At 38.8% G+C, this 16,554-nt stretch overlaps 1 protein-coding gene across 10 annotated transcripts in view; it reads left to right on the forward strand.

The window, feature by feature from the left end:
• ITPR2 (inositol 1,4,5-trisphosphate receptor type 2) overlaps positions 1–16,554 on the forward strand; it is a 281,796-nt gene that overhangs the window by 154,105 nt on the left and 111,137 nt on the right. For all 10 annotated transcript variants that reach the window (XM_035321243.1, XM_035321209.1, XM_035321166.1 and 7 more), the window contains 3 exons: positions 3,626–3,816; positions 4,649–4,791; positions 6,517–6,625. In XM_035321243.1, coding sequence (XP_035177134.1) covers positions 3,626–3,816; positions 4,649–4,791; positions 6,517–6,625 — 443 coding nt within the window. The remainder of the gene's footprint in view (positions 1–3,625; positions 3,817–4,648; positions 4,792–6,516; positions 6,626–16,554) is intronic.

The following is a 16,554-nucleotide window of genomic DNA, read 5'->3' on the forward strand; positions in this document are numbered from 1 at the left end:
TTTCCCAGAAAATCATGTTGTTCTGGCATTGGCAAAACAGCATAGTATATTCAGGGTGTGACTAGCCCTGTGCAGAGTGGCCTAGCTGGGATTTAGGCAGTGTATAAGCAGGCACTGTGACCTCCACTTCAAGGCAGATTTCCACCTTAGTTGAAGACATATTCTAGTCCTACATGGTAAGTATCCTGCCGGGTACCTATTGTACCAGTTTAAATGTAGGCATGTAGCATTCTTTTTTCACAAGTTCACCAGTCAGAGAAGGACAGAATTTTACCCCCTCTTATCTTCTTTGTCTACCAGCTCTAACCCTACTTGGCAAGTTTGAGTTCTGTCCAAAAGTATTTCTAAGTGGAACAAAAATAAACATGCTTTTAAATATTTTATGTTCATACTTTAAGGGAGATTGACACATATTGAAGAGGAAAGCAGCCTACAACACCTAAATTAAAAATAAATATTTATGCTCACATTTGTTCATCAGCTTTCCAAAATGTAAAAATATGTTTCATGTTGTTTTAAATAATGAAGTGTGAAACAAATGAAAGATAAACTTTCTACAAGCTGCAAAGAAATAAGAAGACAAAGGCTTTGTTTACAGCTTAGACTTCAACAGTGCCCTTTGACAACCAATACAAATCTTAATTACAAATGGAATTATACATATAAGAACTGTTTTCAAAACAAAGAAGTATTTTTTCTCTCTCTCTGGTTTTCTTTGTGATAGTTTTAATTAGCTGCAACTCTTTGAACAATCACAGTCCTTGACTGCTACTCAGTCATTGATGGAAGTTGTTAACTTCAAATGGCATCTGTAGGACTACAGAAGTCTGGATTTTCCTCTGAACAGCATGCTCCCCATTGCTAAATTTATTTCCGGGTATATCAGGATTCTGCATACATGCCACTTAATTGAGAAGTAAGCATTGTCCGATAACACTAGTGATTGACATTAGGACACAATAAATTGCATTAATAGGCCACAGAACCCTAACCACTCTGGCAGAAAGAACATTAATGGACTTCTTTAATAAAGTAAGCGGCAACAGGGCAAATGTGTCTTGAAAAACAACCCAGTCAAGTAACATGGAAAACAGGCATTAGAAATAATGGCCGGCCATACATAGTATTTTCCTCATGATAATGCAGAACCTTGCTTTCAAATGACCTGGTTTTAGCTAGGAGAGAGTTAATTTTCCTCCCAGTAGCTGGTAGAGTGCTATGTTTTGAATTTAGGATGAGACTAATGTTGATAACACACTGATGTTTTACTTGTTGCAGAACAATGCTTACACTAAGCCAAGGACTTTTCAGCTTCTCTCTCTGTCCTGCCAGCGGGTAGGCTGGGGGTGCAGCAAGAGCTGGGAGGGGACAGACCCAGGACAGCTGACCCAAACTGGCCAAAGGGGTATTCCATACCATCTGACGTCATGCTAAACAATATATAGGGGTGGCTAGCCGGGGTGAGGGGGGCCGGCTGCTTGGGGATAGACTGGGCATCGGTGAGCGGGTGGTGAGCAATTGTATTGTGCATCACTTGTTTTGTACATATTATTATTATTATTATTTTCCTGTCCTAATAAACTGTCCCTATCTCAACCCATAGATTTCTGTTTTTTTTTTCTCGTTTCCATCTCCCGTCCCTGAGAGGGAGGGAGGAGGGTGAGCGAACGGCTGTGTGGTGTTCAGCTGCTGGCCGGGTTAAACCACAACATCAAATCAAGTAGAGAATGGGAAGGAAAAATCAACTGCCAGTGTTGAAACTGCTGTCCTTCTGATGATGATTCATGTATGGTTGTTGGGAAACATGTCATCCCATCCTGACCTAAGCAATTTTTTTTAAGTCTGTGTGGCAAGCTATTTAAAATAAAGTGCTTACCAGAAATACAGTAGGAGAGCTTTCTTCCATCCTAGTTAAGCACCCTAATCTGCAGTTGGAGGCTATGGTCCTGCATCAGGATACACCTTCACAGGCACTGCTGAACCAGGGACAGGAGGGCACCCTGCACCTGTGGGAGGTACTCAAAGGATGTGGATGCACATGACAGCATACTTGCTGTAGTTTGAGACTGGAGGTTGAGTTTTCACAGCCAATTTTCATTTTATTATAAATGTTGGCATTACAGTGTAGTATCTGGGGGTAGGGAAAGTTTCTGGCTGGAAAATGAGACTTGCTGTTCTTGGCAACACAGGAGCCTTCATTCATCAGAGCCATATGCATGACTTTGTGCTTGCATGTACTCCTGTTGGTTTTGATGGATATTCTGTTTAGGAAAGGAGGGCATCTGTTGACATCATGAGTTCAGGACCTAAAGTTTTAAGAAATAGGAGGGAGAGATGGAATATTTTTGAAGCCTTCTACTTCTATGCAAAGCACTCATTCATAGCAGTGGGGAAATGCCGTAGAGAAATGATGTGTAGAACTTCAGTATGGGCCAATGCTTTTTAAAAAGCATTTCAATAAGAAAAGAAAAAGTCACTTACTATCAGCTTATGGTAGAAAACCCCAAATGAACTGTTTCTCCACTCAACTTCTCTATTTATTAACCATAAACTGCGCCATGGAAACTAAATGAAAAGACTTAGAATATAAAGCCTAATCTAGTAAATGTGACCTAATCTTTCAAATAGAGGTATTGCTGCATCAATACCTTGTTTAGTTTTTGAATTTCAGGCGACTCATGCTGAGCCTTAGAAGAATGTCACTCTGATCTCCAGTGAAATCTATGGTTCTGTGGAATGGAGAGATGCAGCTAGTACAAATATATTCATAGAGGAAAGGGCAGTTACCTTCTAGCGTTGTCTTTCAAACTTTCTTTTCAAATAACAGTTCGTTATGCAATGGTACTTTAATAGTAGATGCACTGTAAGAATTGGAACAAGTCGTCCCCCAGTTTTTTTCTCTGATACTCTGTCTTTTGTTACCTCTTCCCTACCCCGAAAGTCTTAAAATAAATAAATAAATAAATAATCACAATATTGATCTGGATTTGCCAATTGTAGCTGTTTATCAGTTATATTGCAGTGATGTCCGTAGCTTAACAACCCTGGCTGTGTAGGAAACTGAAGGAAGAGAAAGAAGAGATGGTCTTTCAAATTTGATTTGTATGCACTTGTATTCTCAAGGATTTTGCAAGATAAATAGGCAGATAAGTAGGCAGAAAAGCAATAAACAGCACTTGGGATAAATTGGCTAAATGTGCATATGTCGACTAAGAAGAAGATCTTTCAAATTTACTCCTGAATACAGGAAAAACTAGCTGTTGAAAGAATAAAGTGTATTATTTTTGTTACTCTTATTAATATTTGTGGTTCTGATTTTTTATGAGTTAGTAAAAAAAACAGCTTTAAAAAATAAATGTCTGTACCTATTAAAATATGTACTGGAAATGATCCTCACCTCATTTTAAGTGGTACACCTCACTTTCTTTAACTAGAGTATAGCTGATATTTACCAGCTTAGGTTTTGATCTTTATTTTTAAAACCCACTGAAGTGAAATCCCAACCCCCATTCCATCGTCCCCCAGCTTCAAGGGTATCAGGATTTTGCATGCCATGATCTGCAGAAAATTTTGAAGTTTTTCCCACTGTAAATTTCTTCTTTTTTTTTTTTTCTTTCTCCTAAAGCAAAGAACCGTGGGATTGCAATTCCAGTGGATTTGGATAGCCAGGTCAACACCTTGTTCATGAAGAGTCACTCTAACATGGTACAGAGGGCAGCAATGGGGTGGAGAATGTCAGCCCGCAGTGGACCTCGTTTTAAAGAAGCTCTTGGTGGGCCTGCATGGGATTACAGAAATATAATAGAAAAACTACAGGTATAAAATAGCAAATGGCTTGGGTGCTAGTAATGGCAGTGCATTTATATAATATGGGCCAGGTGGGGAAAACACCAGAGAGAGACTCATTGCATTTGTAGTGCTGGATTACAGTGAACATTGTACTTCTAGGTGGGAGGAGCAGAGGACTCAGCTCTTATTTGGTGTCTGTTCAAAGTGAAGCCAACATTCAGGGCCTTTTGATTCATGATCTGAATTCAGAAGTCGGTAGAGAGGGGTAGGAAGTGTGATTTTTTTACCCCAAAGTGATCCACAGAGAAGGATCTCCTTTCTGTCTTGTCATGGTCACATGTCATTGTCCTGTTTGGGGTGTGGAGGGAGGTACTGGGCTTTATAGGAGCCATTATGTCAGGATTGTGTCACTGGAGGTAACTTAGGAGATGAAAATCACCTTCTGCATGTAGTGGTTAAATGACATCAAGTGTTTATGGACTAAGATAACAGCAGAACCCAGAAAAATGGAGGAAGCCTACACACCCAGGAAGCAACACTTCAGGTGATACTAACATCATGTATATGACTAGCAGTGTTTTTCCAGCACATCATCATCCTGACTGTTCCTGAGTGCTTCTGAGGCATTACTATAGAGGATAAATTTGAAAGAGAATAGCAACATGAACAGTAATGGGCACCTTCCGCTCCTCACCCAGTTTGAGGAGTGACATGGAGAAAGGAATGAGGTTGCTTTACTGTAACCTGGGATAACAAGTGCCAGAAATGGGTCAGGTAGCCCACAGTATTTTGCAGCTCCACGGCAACTTTATTCTAGTTTTCTTGGTCAGCTATAGTGACATTCCTCTTTATTTCCTAGGATGTAGTGTCCTCCTTGGAGCAGCAGTTCACTCCCATGATGCAAGCTGAATTCTCAGTGCTGGTTGATGTGCTGCACAGTCCAGAGCTTCTTTTTCCTGAGGGGAGTGATGCCAGGATAAGATGTGGTGCTTTCATGTCCAAGTAAGTGGTTTAAGGAGAGACCTATTTGCTTCTTTAGAAAAGATGACACAGAGTTAAAATTTTCAACAGCACTCGCATCTGATTTTCAGCAGCAACTTAAGTATATAAGAGTCTTGAGTTCATATTGAAAGCTTAAATTGAGGTCTTTGGCTGCATGTTTTATGGTTCTTGGAGGTTTAGGAGTCTGGAGAGGAGTAGGGAGAGAGGTTTACTTGACTTGTCTGCCTAGAAATTGAATCTTAGTAGCTTGTTATGATTCTGACAGGCACAACCTACTTCTATTTTCCTAATGGGCTTCTTTTGCTATTAAGTTTTTTCAAATTGACAGCAGAAACTTGGACTTCCCATGGTAGAATCTTCAAGAATTCATAATGAAGTAGGGTGTGCAGTGCTATTTTTTTTTTTGGTAAAGCAAATAAATATTTTCATTTTTATTTTAAAGTGCTAACAGATCTGTTTAAAATATATTTCACTGGCACCTCATCTGATCCTGAATTATTAGATGCTTAATTTGCAGCTTGTGCATTGAAATAAAGATGTTCGATATTTTTTAATAGCCCTCTAGTGAGATGCCCTCTCTGCCCTTGAGAAACTCTAATTTAAACAGAGGTAATGTGAGGGAAATGAACACATTAGGCAGCTTGCCTGTTTCCTTCGCTTTCTGCATATTCTGTAGAGGTAGTGTTATAACAAAATACTTTATATGTTTAGAAAAATGAAACTAAATTCTGAGCTTGTCCCATCCCATTCCCTATGTCCAAACTCATGTTCAAAGTCAGTACCAAATGAAGTCTAGGGCAGCTGAATGTGGCCCCTGTAATGCAATAAACAGGTTTATCTTGTATTTAATTAACTTCCATGGCAAAGAATGTTTTGCAGGACTATGCAGGATATCGTAAGATAAAGATGTAACTCTTGAAGAGTTGGCCTGAGAGCTGATTTTTTTGGACTCATAGCTCATAAATTTGGTTAACATGACCATGGGAGAGTCCTGCATGGTGTTTCTACTGAGTCCAGGATAGCCTTAGCACACAAACTTAGCAGTAATTTAAGTAAGGCTTCTTCTGGCATTCTGCTTCTTCTGCTTAAGCAGATTTAAAACTCAAACTCCCATCTTAGTCTTAGCTGGAGGCAGAAATAAACCTTGTTTTCTGACTTTAAAACACTCCTGTAAAGTTGTGTGAATGTGTAAACAATGGTTACGTTTCATCCAAATAACTGCATTTCTGAATGACTCCATGTAAAGTTTTAGGTATGCTTTGGAGATCCTTGTGGATCCTTTTGAGTGGATGCTGTTTGCTAATTATATGATAAATATTATTATAAACACCATTGAGGTTAGAAGTTGTATAAAGGCTATAGCTTTTAAGATTTCAACAAGTACGGTGAACACTAATTACCTTTAAATAAACGTTAAGATGAATGTATGCTCATCTCTAAATAGATAAAGAAAGGGTGAAAAAGCAAGTTTGTATCTTAATCTGGAAGCATTCAGGAAAAAGTGGATGTAGAATTCTGCCTTCTGTATGGCAAGAAGATACACAAATTGTAACAAAAAACTAAATGTGTTGAAAGTCCCATTTCCTTTTTTAATTATGATTTCTCTTGTCTACTTTTATTTCATTGAAGAAAAATATAGCGACCGGCGATTTTTGCATGAAGAAATTGTAGCATGGCTTAGTAACAATGTGCAATGCTCTTTAAGGTTTAATATTTTACTTTAAGGTTGATTAATCACACAAAGAAGCTAATGGAGAAAGAAGAAAAGCTCTGCATTAAAATTCTTCAGACATTACGAGAAATGCTTGACAAGAAAACTAACTTTGCAGAAGAGGTACTGCTACCATTTTACTATTAAATATAGAACTAATTGCATGGTATTAAAATGTTGGCTCTAGGAAAGTAATAGAATCTGACGTGATTTCAATTTCTTACATGTTTTAAAGATGATGTGGTGTCTCAGAAACAATGTGGCAAGACAAGAAAGTAAGATTTAAACTAAAGAAACTGTATGCCTTACATTAATAATTTTGTATTAGGGACTCTACAAGAGTTAAAGCGATGAATTAGCAGTAGCAAGTGTTGGTATATATGATCATTATGTATTGAATATCCTGTATTTCTGGAAGTCCTTAGGTCTGACATCTGACTTTATCTAGCATATAATCAATTGAAAACATAAGTTTTTTTAATTACAAGTGTACAGTTTTTTTCCCACTGCCTGTGGTACCAGACTTCTGTAATCCATATACTTAAGGATCATAAATGTATGACAGTAATATGTAATGTTCAAACAGAGTTGCCAGTTTTGTGAAGAACTGACATAGTCTATACTCTGTAAAGTGTCTAATTTTTTCTTGCACCTATTAACACTCCCTCTCCTCATGTTACCTAGTTTTGTCTCACAAAAACTTTTTCAAATACTTACTTCATTTTGCCTTGTGCCTTTGTATATTGGTAGCTAGATTCAGATTTATATCTCAGCTGTCACTTTCTAAAAGTTTTAAGCCTGATCCCTGTACCTTTTGTGTCGTTTCTTATCCATATTTCTTAGTATTCCCCCAAATTCTTTCAGTATTATTCTTTCTAAAATATGAATCACAGAACTATTACCTAATATTTCCCTGCCGTTATTTTCATTTGTTCACAGCCGACATGTTTAGTCAAGTATGTTCATGGGTTTCACTTTATTTTGAGAAAATATGCTTATCACAACCCAGCGTCATGCTATTTCACTCTTAGGCTTGTACACCCAAATATTTTGACATGTCTAAGTAACAGTGCTCATTCATACTATTGTACCTGGCAAAATTATCTGTCATTGAGATATAAAAGCTATGAGAATCAAGCTTAGTCCTAATCTAATGTGAAGATTTTTTTTTTTTTTTTGTGACTAAGATGTCTATGCCTATTTCTGAATGTATGAGACTTACTTTTACAGTTAAGTGTTCTGGTCCTGTCAAATGATGTGATAAGGTAGCAAGACACTCTCTTCTCTTTATGAGCCATATATTAGAAATGTGAAACATTCACATAGTCTTTGTTTTGACTGCATGCTTTGATTTCAGCATATGGACATAAGAACATGTCACCCAGTCTAGACAGGATAAAAGAATCTCAATGCAGAACAGTGAAATGAAGACAAAGGCAAAATAGGAAAACATTAGCCTTTCTCTATACAGAGACAACCAGAGCACACAGAGCAAAGCAACCTGCTCTTCATCTCCTGTAAATAAGCTAGCTCAAAGAAGAATGTGGGCAGAAAGATGTTTTGTTTTTCTTAACGTTATGACGAGTTTCACAGTTGAAGCAGAAATTATTCTTAGTTATTGTTTTTTCCTACTCTGATAGCTTTTTGGGTTCATAATCCCACTGCATCACATGGAAAAACTTACTTGCTTTTGTAACTGTATGTTATGAAGAACTGTCTCAAACCTCTCCAAAACAGTTGCGTTAATCCATCAACAGGGGGAGAAGAAAAGCAAAGCTTCAACAAATGACTTCTAAAACAAAACAAAAAAACTTTCCTGTTCTAATTGCTCTTTGTACCTAGATAAGCTAAGATTGAGTGAAGCCACCAGAGGGATTGTGCTCCATTGGTATTTAGGGGCACTTCACCCAGCCAGTCCAGCCTCTGTTTCTCAGGAGGGGACATCAAGAGGTGTATGCCCAGACCCCTCTCTTACTTTCATCATCTCAGTAGCGGCAAGGGCATGATGGATGGAAGAGCTCTTTGGGAAACAAAATTTCTCCTTCATGCTGTATCTTGAATCCCATAATTTTTACATGTGAGGCACATAATGAGTCAGTGCAAACAAATAAATGAGCAAACAAGCTTGTATGATTTGCAAGCGCATCTCTGGCTTTCTACTCTTATGAGTCATTGTTCACAATATGGCCTTCAGAATAGTAAAAATAGCACAATGAGTAGCCTATTGAGCATTTCCAACTTTTTTGAACGGTGATGTCACTGCCTGTGATGTTTTTCAATTGTGTTATGCTGATACTAAAAAACTAAAGTACATATTTAACAGTAACACCAGAACAAAGCTACAAAGGGACACATGATTCCCCAACAGAGAGCCCGAGTTTGTTATTCATCCATCATAATGTATTTTGTGTGATAAATTTGACAGAAATGGTAAACCTCTGGTACTGCAGACTTTATCACAGTAAGAAACCTGGAAGAAATAATTAAATAAAATTTCACCCTCTCTTTATTTCCTTTTACTTCCCACAGTTAAGATCCAGGTCTGGGAACCTGGCCTTCTATTGTCTTTGTCTTTCATTTGGCCACTTATCTTTCATTTGACTACCATTTGTTTTGTTGAAGGAACAGTAGGAAAAGATAGCCTTAGGAGCTTATTTCACTGTTTGTAAGCCTTTTCCCAATTCTTTCCACATCCATTCCCTCGAGTCAACTTTATTGTTGAGCCTCCTTATACCGGTGTGTTTCTGGGCTGTGCTGCTCGTGCTTTCCTGGCTCCATCCTTAGTTTTCCGTGCAGCTTGCCTTTGAGGCAGTGCTTGCTTGTGCATTGTTTTGCTTAGTGCTGCAACATCTGATTGTGTTAGGAATCAAAGTTTAATTTCAGAAGTTTGATTTAAGGTATATAAATGACACATTAAACCTCTTGGTCATTGTTTGGCTTTCATAAGTAATTGCAGGTGATTATCACATTCTCCCTGGAGTTCTGTGTTAAGTCCTAGTCCTATTTGTATTGATTAGGTAACTAATTGGAATGAAACTTGATCTACAGCCTCTCTCTTACATGAGACTCTTCCAGAACCGTGCTAAAGCACTTGGGTGAAGCAGTATGTGGAGGAAGTTGACAGTTATCTCGTCCTATACTGTGGTATAGATAAAAGTATACTTTAGATTAACTGTTTAAGAAGAGAAACAGGAGAGACTGCAAGGACTACACTTGGGCTAGATCCATTCCATCGGGTTTTGTTTCTTATTGCTGGTGCATTTTATACCCATTTTACAAGAACAGAGGGAACTTGGTCTAGAATTTCTGAAATTTTGATTCAAGTCTTTTTCTTGATCTTTGCCATAGTGCTTGATTTCAGTTTAATTTCTCTGTGAATGCTGACTGTAGACCTCAGAATATGTGTTTTAGAATACGGAGAACATTTCCAAAAGCACCTGAGAGATGTAGGCCACAGATAACACTTTGCAAATGACTGGAACAGAGTAAAATCTTAATATTATCTCGCTGCCCTGCTGAAAGCATCTGTTCCTACAACAGTGCTGGTGGGCCAGCTGCTTCAGAGTTCAGAAGCTTAATTGAAACCCACCCTCAGTGAATTGGATGAAGTTGTTGAACTCTGACTGAAGTGTGCTCTTATAGCAACATCTCAACCCACTCTGGCTGCTGTCATGCCTTGGGCATGTACAACCTTCTGATTTTCCAATTGTTCTTAAATGAGGCCAACATCTCTGGGAAAAATACTCTCTCTGATAACATGCATATTTGACAAGTTTACTGTAACATTATTAGCTGGTCAGAGTGTTAATGCATCATAGTGCATAAGAGAATATGGCAGAATCTAAGTGTGTATATCCTGCCAAATGATAGTTCCTAGATAAAACATAGTCATAAATAGACTGAACACTTCAGTAAGGGTTATTAGTGCTGCAGAAGTTTTTATACCTTTTTACTGCTTTAGTTGTTGAACTACAGTATAAATAATTGAAAACTTTGAGTATTTTTTAAGTGTCAGCAGAACATAGACTATGTAAGCTGCTTAATTGTCAGAAATAGTTGTGCTTCTCAATTTGTTTTTTGTTCCTGGAAGAACTCCTGAATAATATCCTCCTTACCTTAATACATTTGCACCAGCTCTATGATTTAAAATTGTAGAATTCCCATTAAAACTTCCAGTTTGGAGTGTTAACATTTCTGTATTCCACTTTAATTCTGAAATGTAAGTGAACCTCCCCTCTTTGTTTTCAGCAACAACACCAAATATACATGTAAAATTTAGTACAGCTTCTTTTTCACTACAAACTTCCCAGATGTTGCCGCTATTGGTTATTGGTCATTTTGTGCCAGAACATGTGTCTTTTCATTGGTCATTTTGTGCCTGAACATGTGCAGCTGTTGAAAAAACTTGAATGAATTTTTCAAAAGGAATAAAAAGTCCCAGTTCATGGACGTATTGATTTAGCAGTCAAGATGAAATCAATGGGAACTGCAGGTCTTTTTCTGATGGGAAAAAATGATCTCATTGTGTGCCTTAGAAGCCAGCAGAGGTTTCTGGGAGCCATGGCAGTGTCGTCCCATTGTTGCAGTTCCAAATCAAAGACATTTCTAAGTTACATTGCCTTCTATTCTATAACCTCATCCTTTCAAGATGGTTTTACTTGTTTGCATCTGTGAATTAGACAGCATTCAGATAAATAACATATGTAGGTAAAAAAATAAGTGGGGAAATAAGGAATATTTCAGAACATGAGGGGTTGCTATAATGTATTATAACTTAAAAGGACACATTTTAAGTGGGAAAAAGAACAGGATGTGAAATACCTTTGTTTGTGTTACTACTCACATTTTGGATTAGTGGCACTACAGACGTTCTGAAGAATCGTATTTAATTTTTCACCAATTTTGCTGTCTGCTTTGTTTTTGATCATATAGGATAATGACTATGCACAAGCCTGATTTATTTTTTTTTTTTTACCTGTTGTCAATATTCTCCTTACTAAGCTCAGTGAAACTGTAACGTAATATGGGGTTAGAAATACCATTGGAGAATGTTTAAGTTCAATGCTGTTTATAATGATTCTTTAAAAAAAAATCTTTACATTTGAGGTGGTAAAGGACATTTTGACAGTGCCTTGCATTAAAACATCTTGCATTAAAACCTTACCTTAGGAAAGCATCCACAGTTTGGAAGGAACTGGAGGTGCGGGGAGGAAAAACATTTGGTCAGCTTTAGCTGTGGCAGGCTGGTTGCTATGACCAGTACTTGCTTCTGGTATGGTCAAGAAGCCACTGTTCTGAATTTGTCACAACAGTTAAGTGTGGCAGAAAGTTCAAATACTGGTTGGACAAACTCTGTATGAGGGTTTACATGAAGACAGTGGTCTGTGGTAGAACCTAAGCCTGCACTGATTCAGTGCAGTGGAGGATTTGAGCTTTGCTATTGCCATGAATCCTCTGAGCCAGTAATTGCAGCAGAAGGAGTGTCAGAGCATTCAGATACACAAGACTAAACAGTAAATATGGCAGACCCTTAAAGTGCGGTAATTCCTCTTTATACCCATATGCTGACATTTTACAAGCCAAAGAAACAAAAACCTACAACGGAACAAATTAATGCAGTTTCACTCTACTCCCTCTCTCTGCTGGAAGCTGCAATAATTAAGCACAGAGATACCACAAAGCAGGTGATACTGTTGTTTTTACTAGCTAGGTGTTGTTAGCCTTGGTATTTAGTGCCTCAGGCCATCAGCCACTAAGGGATATTGTTACTGCTGCACATTTCTGGTACTTTGACACACAGCATAAAATAGACTAATCTGAATTAATTTCCCTAATCTTCATGGTACCTATTCTGTAATGTGCATTGTTCTGGACCATCCCTAGATACTCTACTGGCTTTCTAATCATCAACATTTTATAGAGATGTATTTTGATTCTAGTGCAAGTACCTGCAAGTGGAACAACACAGTCTATGCAAATCATGACTTCTTTTTAAGGGACTCTTTTTTTCTGTAAGTCACAGGCAGAAGGCATTTGATCCAGATTTGGACTATCATCTGCTTGTGTTTGGAGGGATGTTCAAAGCCCCTTGATTTAGGCCAGTTGTGAGGTGCTTGTTGTGGTGTGTGTTGAGCGTAGTCTCAGGCAGAGTGCATTTTGTTCACCTGAAGAGGAACTTCAAAACTGAAAGTCATCTGTCAAGGACAGGTAGGAGACAGCATTTCTAACCTCTTCTGAAGTGTAAAGTCATGACCTAGTGAAAGACAAAACATTTTAATCTGCTGTGGTGAGAGTGAAGCACATGCCTTCTACAGGACTGGGTGCTTTGATTTTGCCCTCTCTTCAATATGTAATTGTTAACTGTCACCATCATCCAAATATATTATCTCTGGAGACTTTAAGGTACTTTTAAATCAGCTGACAGTTGAGTGAGCAGTGGTATTCACTGCTTATCAGTACTTATTTTTCTTTCTTTCAAAACCTTTGTTTTGCATTTATGTATTTATTTATTCTCCAAATCTTAAACAAATCTAGTGGCAGGACACCAAGGCTGAGAAAATTTGTGGTTGTAAATACATTTCCTTATAAAGATCATAGCCTCCCAGCAGCTCATATTTATCACAATTTCTTTTCACAGAATATGGTATGTTATTTTCCAGATTTTTTTTCCAGAAATATTAAGCCCCAAATTTTAAATGATAAATTGTTTTGGAACTTGTATCATCTGCCCTTCTCACATATATCTTTCCTCTGAAGGAGCATTTGATACTGTAAATTTTTTTTTCTGTAGATACTGATTTACACAGAATCACACAGAATCATCTAGGTTGGAAGACACCTCCAAGATCATCTAGTCCAACCTCTGATCTAACACTAACAAGTCCTCCACTAAACCATATCACTCAGCTCTACATTTAAACGTCTTTTAAAGACCTCCAGGGATGGTGACTCAACCACTTCCCTGGGCAGCCCATTCTAATGCCTAACAACCCTTTCAGTAAAAAAGTTCTTCCTAATATCCAACCTAAACCTCCCCTGGCATAACTTTAACCCTTTCCCCCTCATCCTGTCACCAGGCATGTTGGAGAATAGACCAACCCCCACCTCACTACAGCCTCCTTTAAGGTACCTGTAGAGTGCAATAAGGTTGGCCCTGAGCCTTCTCTTCTCCAGGCTGAACAACCCCAGCTCGCCCAGCCGTTCCTCATAAGACTTGTTCTCCAGACCCCTTACCAGCCTCGCTGCCCTTCTCTGGACTCGCTCAAGCACCTTAACATCCTTCTTATAGCGAAGGGCCCAAAACTGAACACAGTACTCGAGGTGCGACCTCACCAGAGCCGAGTACAGGGGGACAATCACTTCCCTGGACCTGCTGGCCATGCTGTTTCTTATGCAAGCCAGGACGCTGTTGGCCTTCTTGGCCACCTGAGCACACTGCTGGTTCATATTCAGCCGACTGTCAACCACTACTCCCAGGTCCTTCTCTGCCAGGCAGCTTTCTAACCCCTCATCCCCCATCCTGTAGCACTGTTTGGGGTTGTTGTGCCCCAGGTGCAGGACCTGGCACTTGGCCTTGTTGAACTTCATACGGTTGAACTCAGCCCATCGGTCCAGCCTTTCCAGATCTTCCTGCAGAGCCTTCCTGCCCTTGAGCAGGTTGGCACACACATTTAGACAGTATCAGAGAAAACAATGATAAACTAGAGTAGCTTTTCCTTGCTCTGAACTTCAAATGTCCAACTTGTGCTCTGTAATTTCCCCTCTGCATACTGTTTGTGACATTTAAATACTCCATGTATTTTTCCTTAATTTTTTCACGTGAATTCCTTTCTATGGATCTGATCTGAAGAACAGCAAAGCCAGCAGAGAGATTCCAACCTATTGCAAGCTGTTTGGAATCCTTCCCTATTAATACTTCTTTTAGTTATAAGCAAACAGAAAAGAGTGCAAGGGAAGGGAGCTGTTTAATAAATGTAACCTTCACAGATCTCTGAATATGCTTCCTATTACCTTACTCAAGTACTAAATTGCTGTACCTGATCAAGATCCTTTATATAACGAATAACAATTGGATTATTTCTTGTTTTTCGGTTATAAGTACATGTTGGATGGATTTCACTAAAGGTTTCAGTTCATCTAGAATTTAAATTCCATGCTCATTAAAGCTATTTGAATTGAATTCTATGTCATGAATGCATTGGGATCAAGGTTTTATTTCTGTCTGACTTTATTTATGTATTTTAAATTGTGACTAAAACAGCCAGAGATTTTTTAGGAATTTAGTAGAAGGTTCTAGCAGATACTAGGTTGGCAAGGGGATAGGTACTTACCTAAGGCGACCAAAGGTGTGTTTTAGATTAGTAAATAAACGGAGTCAGCAGTTTTATCACATGGTTCACATTTACAGATTTGAGGAATTTTGTGTGAGAATGTATTCATATGCATAAATGTAAATATTTATTTTAGATAGATGATTTATTCCTTTTTCCATCTCTTTGCAATGAGCAGCATATTACCTCCATGGTGGAGTCATATTAGAAGATAAATATTTGAATGTGCTTTCTGTGTCCTGCCATGTTGTTTTGTTTTTAACAGAGTACATGTTCTTGCTTAGAATATAAAATGTCTGATAAACCTTAATGCTCTCAGAGTTACTCAACATGAGGAAAAATACAGTTCCCATGGCCAACCAAATTTTAGCAATTGGTGCTTGTTTAAAGTATCCAGGTCACATCCCAAGAAGCCTGTATCTGTGCTTATTCTCAGAGGAAGAACAAGTCATATAGGTGCAGTAGGTATTTTCCTACCCTGCCTGCCCAGTGCTAGGAGGAGATGTCTGAGGTGAGAAGGTGAGTTACAAGGAATGTGGGAGTGATGAGTATGGGGGGAGAAACAAATTGCAGACATCATGATATCTGGGATAGCTGCAGTTACTCTGGGGTGTTAGAGGATAAAGCTGAATGAACCTTTTTCCCGACTGTGAGCAGGAGGAAGTTTTTCTGCCCTCGCCCCCACACACACTGCGTATTAATTGCTGTACATCAGGTCTGCATTTCTGAGCAGTTACTGTATCTCTGCTGGGGAATGTTTATAACTTTTACTGATGAGCACACAGCAGTGCTGCAGTATCATAGAGACCACTGTGTGGCAACTGTGGACTTCTCAAAAATGTCTCCTGTCTGTGGGAGCAGGTCAGCTGCTGCTGCTTCTGCACAGACGAATTCCCACAGCAGTCAAATGTCTGCAGTCATGGAGAGGGTGAGAGAAAATGTCTCCTTCAGTCTTGAATTTCATTGGAAGGGAGAAGTTTTTTGTTTGTTTGTTTGTTTGTTTGTTTTTTGACTGTCACAAATTTGCTGTTGCTTTATTTATTTGCGCAACAGCCCTGTTTGTACTTTGCAATTGCACCAGAGATAGCAGTGAGCAGAATTCAATGCATTGTATTAAGGATGGCCAATGAATATTTATGATAGACCTAGGGAGCCAGTAATAAAAATGAAATTGGCATGATGCCACTAGATCCAAATCTTTGATTTCTGTTTTAAGAGAAAATACAATAAAGCAGGGGATAATGGATTCATTACAATGGAATGGTTAGTTATGGTTAGTTAGGGCAGCATGAATAGGTGGTGTTACATAAATGCTTTAGTCAAACATTTGTGACTCGGTAATGTGTTTTAGGAATGGAGTTGCTATAGAAAACCTCAGTTTATAGTATTGTTTGGTTTTATCAGTCAAAACACGAAGAACTAAGGATGCATCTCTTTCAGATGAAGATGAAGGCTATGCTCTTGCCCTTCTCAGGGAAGCAAAGTCAGTAAGAGCCAGCAAGGCCGTTCTGTTTGGCCTCTTGCTGTGCTTCTGCTCCTGGATTTCACCCTGTGAGCAGGAAGGGTTACAAGAAGGTGGCAGTTGCACTCTGTTTCCTGTCCAGGTTGTCTTGTCAAATGGGAGGGGATGCTTGGGGTTGTTGCAGAGAGAGGAAGGCTCAGGGTTAGGCATCACCCAGGAAGATGCAAGGGCCTTGGCTAAAGACATGCCCCAGCTGGAGC

Source organism: Oxyura jamaicensis, chromosome 1 (assembly GCF_011077185.1).
Source record: "Oxyura jamaicensis isolate SHBP4307 breed ruddy duck chromosome 1, BPBGC_Ojam_1.0, whole genome shotgun sequence".
Taxonomy (NCBI): domain Eukaryota; kingdom Metazoa; phylum Chordata; class Aves; order Anseriformes; family Anatidae; genus Oxyura; species Oxyura jamaicensis.